The sequence below is a fragment of the Mesoplodon mirus genome (assembly GCF_964341445.2).
Source record: "Mesoplodon mirus genome assembly, chromosome: 7".
NCBI lineage: Eukaryota > Metazoa > Chordata > Mammalia > Artiodactyla > Ziphiidae > Mesoplodon > Mesoplodon mirus.
In genome coordinates this window covers 110,823,272-110,832,066 of record NC_138983.1, presented here as the reverse complement: position 1 = coordinate 110,832,066, position 8,795 = coordinate 110,823,272, and the positions used below count along the sequence as shown (strand labels likewise).

Genomic DNA, 8,795 nt, shown 5'->3' with positions numbered 1-8,795 from the left:
ATTTTACACTGCACAAGGACAATGAAATTGAACTAAACTCAAATTGGATATTATCCTCACCCTTCAAATCCTTTACCCATCCCAGCATCAGGAATTTCCCACTGGCCACCTACCTCTGCAGGCTCCAACCTCCTACCACATCTCTCCCTAATCCTCAAATCTCTAAACCCCAGTCCTTCTGACTTCCCTCAGAAACTCAATTCCTGGGGGGAGCTATCCCGGCGGGCCACGCGTGCGGCCGCGTTTGAATGGCCCTGAGTGGGCTCGGCCGGGGACCCGAGGGATAGTCTGGGCTGCCGGGGCGCAGTCGGTCAGCGCCTGGGCTAGGCGGAGGCGCCGCGGTACCATGAGGCGCCGGTTTTTAAGAGATTATGGCATCTGAAACCCACAATGTTAAAAAACGCAACTTTTGTAATAATATTGAAGATCATTTCATTGATGTTCCTAGAAAAAGGATCTCTAATTTCACTAATAAGAACATGAAGGAGGTTAAGAAGTCTCCAAAACAGTTGGCTGCTTACATAACTAGAACAGTTGGACAAGCTGTGAAAAGCCCAGATAAACTATGTAAGGTGATCTATCACAGAAAGAAAGTTCATCATCCTTTTCAAAATCCTTGCTGCAGAAAAAAGCAGTCCCCCAACAGTGGGGGCTGTGACATGGCAAATAAAGAGAATGGGCTGGCTTGTGCAGGCCGCCTCCCTGAGCAAGTGCGGCAGGGTAGTCGACCATATCTGGTTAGCCCCAGTGATTCTGGTTCTTCACAGACAGAAAGCCCATCATCAAAATATAGTGGGTTTTTTTCTGAGGTTTCTCAGGACCATGAAACAATGGCACAGGTTTTGTTCAGCAGGAATTTGAGATTGAATGTAGCTTTAACTTTCTGGAGGAGAAGTATAAGTGAACTTGTAACTTGTTTGGTGAGGATAGAAGACCTTGGAGTTGTGGTGGATTGCCTTCCTGTGCTCACCAATAGTTTACAGGAGGAAAAACAATACATCTCACTTGGCTGCTGTGTAGACTTGTTGCCTCTAGTAAAGTCACTACTTAAAAGCAAATTTGAAGAATATATAATAGTTGGTTTAAACTGGCTTCAAGCAGTCATAAAAAGGTGGTGGTCAGAACTATCATCCAAAACAGAAATTATAAATGATGGAAATATTCAAATTTTAAAACAACAATTAAGTGGATTGTGGGAACAGGAAAACCATCTTACTTTGGTTCCAGGATATACTGGTAACATAGCCAAGGATGTAGATGCTTATTTATTACAGTTGCATTGAGAGACTTCATCTACTAAATAGCATTTGGTTATTCGAAACATCCCTGGACTATATGATTTCCCCCAAAAATGTCTCACCTGAGAACTGTGAACTGTGGAAGAAATCAAAACCATTTTTTCCTTTAAAAAACCACATAATGAAACCACTAATGAAATGCTAAGGATCTACTTCACATTGAAGTGGAAAAATATCCGAAAGGAGCAGCTTCAACTTCAATGAGGTGAAAGTGCACTATGAAGATTGTTCACCTTTGCTGCAATTTGGGATTTATATGGTTATTTGGTAACATTGTTTAAGAACTACTGGGTCTTAATGCAATCCTGCATAAGAATATAATTTATACTATGTGAAAAATAAGACAGGACTTATTACTAGGAATTATAAAGACCAATCATCATTACTTTTTTTAAGATTGTGTTTTATAAGAAAACACTTAAATGTGTGCAGCTACTATTTTCTTATGTTGAAAAGACTTTGAAAGTTTAAACCATCATAGCAGATAATCAATACTAAAAGTTTTTTGTTCACACTGAGATACTGTGTATGCAGAATGCCTTAATTATTAATAAGCCAATGTGTATGATACCAATATCTGTTTAAGAAAATTAAAACCAACCATGCTTCTGGCATGATAAAATCATGGAATTAAATCAGGGGTTTCCATTCATGTAGAATGTTGTTGTTAAAACTTATTCCACACCATTCTTAAAACCTGAGAATATTTTTAGTATCTCTGATTTTTTTTTTGCCAGAATCATCATGTCATGTGTGTATGTGTTATTCCCATACATAAGAAAAAGGTGAATATGTATTTGTATGAATGCTTAACTGGAAATGTCCATGGAGTTGGCTAATTTATATTCACTTTTTATTGTATATAGATTTCTAATATTTTCTGTTCTGTATCATTTAAGTTTTCTTCATTTGAGTAAATTCACTAAATATTTCAAAAAAAAAAAAAAGAAACTCATTTCCTGAGGTTCAAGTAGCTCTCCCTCTTGGTGCACCGAGACTCGCTACTGTGTTTCTGTGGGAAAAACACTCTCTATGCGGGGCTTAACCCTTTAGCAGGACACAGAGCTGGCAAAGGCTTTTCCATTTCAGCCGTTCCTCCTCCACACTCCCTACACCCATGCATGTTTCTCTACAAATAGAGGGATAAATCATTGTAACTTACTTTCTTACTGATACAAATTATGCCACACATAAGCACTCTGAAAAGATGTATTCATTTTTTAAAATTTCATTTAAGGATTTTTTTCACCCAAAATGGATCAATAATCCAAAACTCAGAAATACCACCAAAACCATTAGGAAGCCATTCCAGGGACAGATAATATGAGGGGGGAATCTACAACCTAGGCAAAATGAGTTATATATTCAAAGACTCTCTTAAAACATAAGGGAATAGGTCTATAATAAAAATGAAAAGGAAGAAGTCATTAAATTTAAGTTCCTCATTTTGTAGATGATAAAACAGACGAAGAGAGGTTAAATTTCCATAAATTTTGCAGTAAACAAATGTGTCCTGTGATTAAAGCATTTTGTTTGTTTGTTTGCCTGTTTGCATTTTGGTTTGGGCAGCAGAAGGCAATATCCAGCTTGTAGTTGAAATGGATATTGTTTTTACCTGCCCAGCATCCCTTCACCCTACTTTTTGGGACAGGGACAGTCTTTCCCCTTCGTATGTTATCTTAGTGAGACATACTTTAGTATGCCACATGATGCCAGGGCTGAGAAGGGAGTACAGGACCCAAGTTTGGCCTATCAGACACTCCCTCTGAAAACACCAGACACTGATTCACCCTGGTAGTGGGTTTTGGAGACACTGCCTGTTCATTCCTGCACCCAGATAAATCTCTGAAGCTGCCTTGGGTCCTCTCCTACAAACAGCTTAGGTACAGGGCGTCTCTTGCAGGTTTTGCAACTGACTGCATTGCCTTCTAATAAATTTTGTCTTTTGCTTATGTTAGCAAGAGTGAGTTTATGTCTGTTGCTTGCAAATCCCTGACACAGTAGCTTGAATGGCTCTCCTATGGTATCTGATATAGGGACTCTGTTATATATCTCACCACATACTCCACTCTTAACTCTATGAAGTTAAGCTCTAACTGAGCATAGAAGTTGAATTTTCTTATTCCTATCCAAAAACCATAAAGCTGACTTCTAAACAGAAATTTTTCCTAAAAAATAAGGAACAATGTTCTTTTTTTTTAATTGTGGTAAAATACACATAACATAAAATTTATCATCTTAACCACTTTTAAGTATATAGTTCAGTATTAAGTATATTCACATTGTTGTACAAGGGTAAATGTTCTTACCCTTAGCACTATTAGCATGTTCAACTGAAAAATTCTTTGTTAGAGGCTATTCTGTGCATTGTAGGATGCTCAGCAGCATCCCCTGGCCTCTCCCCACTAGATGCCAGTAAAACATCCTCAGTCGTGAAACCAAAGATGTCTTCAGGCATTGCGAAATGACCCCTGAGGAGCAAAATAGGCCCCAGTTGAGATCCATGGAGCTAAAGAAAATAAATTCCTATTTCACTGCATTATACTCAATGTCCCTTTTTACCTTTTTTTCATCCCTACCATCTGGTAATCCTGTGTCATCCCATGGGAAAGGAAAACCAGTAAAAGGTTAATGTGGCTTTGTCTGTTTTTGACACTCATTTGAGGAAAGGACTGTCATATTTTAAGGAATAAAACCAAATGTATGCCAAAGCCAAGATGATGTATATTTATAGAAGTTCACAAAACTTGTTTGTATTCTGTCAATTATTTTTATTGTTATCTTTTCTAATTTTTATGTCAAACTCCAGTTTAAGATAGAGGGCTGAGCACATGAATTTGTCTTCACTCTCCTCTGAGTTTCCATTTAAGTGGTAGTAGGGTAATAAAACAGAATAGGCGGAGGAGGTCTATCCATAGACAAGGAATTTCAATAAATTACTGATGACCTAATACAGCTGATAGGTGAAACATATCAGCCTTAACCTGGGATATATGAAGAGGTCTCAGGTGGAAACCCACCTGAGACACAGACTGGCTGAATGGATACAAAAATAATACCCATATATATGCTGTCTACAAGAGACCCATTTCAGACCTAGGGAAACATACACACTGAAAGTGAAGGGATGGAAAAAGATATTCCATACAAATGGAAATCAGAAGAAAGCTGGAGTAGCAATTCTCATATCAGACAAAATAGACTTTAAATAAAGACTATTACAAGAGACAAAGAAGGACACTACATAATGATCAAGGGATCGATCCAAGAAGAAGATATATATAATAATTGTAAATATTTATGCACCCAACATAGGAGCACCGCAATACATAAGGCAAAGGCAAACAGCCCTAAAAGAGGAAATCGACAGTAACACAGTAACACAATCATAGTAGGGGACTTTAACACCCCACTTTCACCAATGGACAGATCATCCAAAATGAAAATAAATAAGGAAACACAGCTTTCAATGATACATTAAACAAGATGTACTTACTTGATATTTATAGGACATTCCATCCAAAAAAAATAGAATACACTTTCTTCTCAAGTGTTCATGGAACATTCTCCAGGATAGATCATATTTTGGGTCACAAATCAAGCCTTGGTAGATTTAAGAAAATTGAAATCATATCAAGTATCTTTTCCGACCACATTGCTATGAGATTATATATCGATTACACGGTAAAAACTGTAAAAAATACAAACACATGGAGGCTAAACAATACGTTACTAAATAACCAAGAGATCACTGAAGAAATCAAAAAATATCTACAAGCAAATGACAATGAAAACACAATGACCCAAAACCTATGGGATGCAGCAAAAGCAGTTCTAAGAGGGAAGTTTACAGCAATAGAATCCTACCTCAAGAAACAAGAAACATCAAACCAAAAACCTAACTTTACACCTAAAGCAATTAGAGAGAGAACAACCAAAAAAACCTCAAAGTTAGCAGAAGGAAAGAAATCATAAAGATCAGATCAGAAATAAATGAAAAAGAAATGAAGGAAATGATAGCAAAGATCAATAAAACTAAAAGCTGGTTCTTTGAGAAGATAAACAAAATTGATAAACCATGAGCCAGACTCATCAAGAAAAACAGAGAAGACTGAAATCAACAGAATTAGAAACGAAAAAGGAGAAGTAACAACTGACGCTGAAGAAATACAAAGGATCACGAGAGATTATTACAAACAACTGTATGCCAATACAATGGACAACCTGGAAGAAATGGACAAAGTCTTAGAAAAGCACAAACTTCTGAGACTGAACCAGGAAGAAATAGAAAATATAAACAGACCTATCACAAGCATTGAAATTGAAACTGTGATTTAAAATTTTCCAACAACAAAAGCCCAGGACCAGATGGCTTCACAGGCAAATTCAATCAAACATGTAGAGAACAGCTAACACCTATCTTTCCCAAACTCTTCCAAAATATAGCAGAGGGAGGAACACTCCCCAAACTTATTCGACGAGGCCACCATCACCCTGATACCAAAACCAGACAAAGATGTCACAAAGAAAGAAAACTACAGGGCAATATCTCTGATGAACAGAGATGCAAAAATCCTCAATGAAATACTAGCAAACAGAATCCAGCAGCACATTAAAAGGAGCATACACCAAGATCAAGTGGCTTTTATCCCAGGAATGAAAGGATTCTTCAATATACACAAATCAAACAAGGTGATACACCATATTAACAAATTAAAGGAGAAAAAAACATATGATCATTTCAGTAGATGCAGAAAAAGCTTTTGACAAAATTCAATACCCATTTATGATAAAAACTCTCCAGAAAGTAGGTATAGAGGGAACCTACCTCAACATAATAAAGCCCATATATGACAAACCCACAGCCAACATTGTTCTCAGGAACAAGACAAGGTTCCCCACTCTCATCACTATTATTCAACATAGTTTTGGACCTTTTAGCAACAGCAATCAGAGAAGGAAAAGAAAGGAATCCAAATCAGACAAGAAGAAGTAAAATTGTCACTGTTTGCAGATGACATGATACTATTCATAGAGAATCCTAAAGATGCTACCAGAAAACTACTAGAGCTAATCAAAGAATCTGGTAGAGTAGCAGGATACAAAATTAATGCACAGAAATCTCTTGCATTCCTATACACTAATGATGAAAAATCTGAAAGAGAAATTAAGGAAACATTCCCATTTGCCATTGCAACGAAAAGCATAAAACACCTAGGAATAAACCTACCTAAGGAGACAAAAGACCTGTATGCAGAAAACTATAAGACACTAATGAAAGATATTAAAGATGATACAAACAGATAGAGAGATACACCATGTTCTTGGATTGGAAGAATCAACATTGTGCAAATGGCTATATTACCCAAAGCAATCTACAGATTCAATGCAATCCCTATCAAATTACCAACGGCATTTTTCACAGAACAAGAACAAAAAATTTCACAATTTGTATGGAAACACAAAAGACCCCAAATAGCTAAAGCAATCTTGAGAAAGAAAAACGGAGCTGGAGGAATCAGGCTCCCAGACTTCAGACTATACTACAAAGCTACAGTAATCAAGACAATATGGTACTGGCACAAAAACAGAAATATAGATCAGTGGAACAGAATAGAAAGCCCAGAGATAAACCCACGCACTTATGGTCACCTTATCTTTGATAAAGGAGGTAAGAATATACAATGGAGAAAAGACAATCTCTTCAATAAGTGGTGATGGGAAAACTGGACAGCTACATGTAAAAGAATAAAATTAGAACACTCGGTAACACCATACACAAAAATAAACTCAAAATGGATTAAAGACCTAAATGTAAGGCCAGACACTATAAAACTCTTAGAGGAAAACAGGCAGAACACTCTTTGACATAAATGACAGCAAGATCTTTTTTGACCCACCTCCTAGAGTAATGAAAATAAAAACAAAAATAAACAAAGGGGACCTAATGAAACGTAAAAGCTTTTGCACAGCAAAGGAAACCATAAACAAGATGAAAAGACAGCTCTCAGAATGGGAGAAAATATTTGCAAATGAAGCAACTGACAAAGGATTAATCTCCAAATATATAAGCAGCTCATGCAGCTCAATAACAAAAAAACAAACAACCCAATCCAAAAATAGGCAGAAGACCTAAATAGACATTTCTCCAAAGAAGATATGCAGATTGCTAACAAACACATGAAAATATGCTCAACATCACTAATCATTAGAGAAATGCAAATCAAAACCATAATGAGGTATAACCTCACACTGGTCAGAATGGCCATCATCAAAAATCTACAAACAATAAATGCTGGAGAGGGGGTGGAGAAAAGGGAACCCTCTTGCATTGTTGGTGGAATGTAAATTGATACGGCCACTATGGAGAACAGTATGGATGTTCCTTTAAAAACTCAAAATAGAACTACCATATGACCCAGCAATCCCACTACTAGGCATATACCCTGAGAAAACCATAATTCAAAAAGAGACATGGACCACAGTGTTCATTGCAGCACTATTTACAATAGCCAGGACATGGAAGCAACCTAATTGTCCATCGACAGATGAATGGATAAAGAAGATGTGGCACATATATACAATGGAATATTACTCAGCGATAAAAAGAAATGAAATTGAGTTATTTGGAGTGAGGTGGATGAACCCAGAGCCTGTCATACAGTGTGAAGTAAGTCAGAAAGACAAATACCGTATGCTAACACATATATATGGAATCTAAAAAAAAAAAAACAAACAAACAAACATATTTTGACGAACCTAGGGGCAGGTTAGGAATAAAGACACAGAGAATGGATTTGAGGACACGGGGAGAGGGAAGGGTAAGCTGGGACGAAGGGAGAGAGTAGCATTGACATATATACACTACCAAATGTAAAACAGATAGCTAGTGGGAAGTAGCTGCATGGCACAGGGAGATCAGCTCAGTGCTTTGCAACCACCTAGAGGGGTGGGATGAGGAGGGTGGGAGGGAGACGCAAGATGGAGGGGATATGGGGACATATGTATGAATATAGCTGATTCACTTTGTTATACAGTAGAACTAACACAACACTGTATAGCAAGTATACTCCAATAAAGATGTTAAAAAATAAATAAATAAATACATGTCAGTGCCCCTAATTTTTTAAATGATACTAGTCCATAAAATCCAAAAATCTGGAAATCACTGTAGCAAGCTACAAAGACAGGGAAGGTTTTCAGTAAGGAACTCACAAGATGAGCTTTGTTTTCTCGATGTCAACTAAAATGTCAGCCTTATGAATTATGAACTCTCCTATCTATAACCCTGTAAAAAAAGGGCAGGAGACCAGTACTAGTTGGCAAGACTGTAAAAAATATTTACCATGGTAGGAATAGCAAAGTACAATTTAAAAAAATATTCCTAGGTCAAATGTGATTTTCTTCATCAAGATTATTTAGAAGTCTATTTATTTTTAACACATTTTAAAAGAGGTAATTAACATTCATCTATTTCATCAACAATGAATCCCTGTA

The 8,795-nt window shown here is 36.9% G+C and overlaps 1 protein-coding gene and 1 long non-coding RNA gene across 2 annotated transcripts in view; one reads left to right on the top strand and one right to left on the bottom strand.

Moving 5' to 3' along the window:
- LOC309807169 overlaps positions 1-8,795 on the bottom strand; it is a 170,720-nt gene that overhangs the window by 138,157 nt on the left and 23,768 nt on the right. The gene's annotated exons all lie outside the window — the stretch shown is intronic.
- LOC309807384 (KATNB1-like protein 1) lies at positions 212-2,176 on the top strand. Its single transcript, XM_082626874.1, has one exon. The coding sequence runs from the start codon at positions 372-374 to the stop codon at positions 1,281-1,283; it is 912 nt and encodes a 303-aa protein (XP_082483000.1). The 5' UTR covers positions 212-371; the 3' UTR covers positions 1,284-2,176.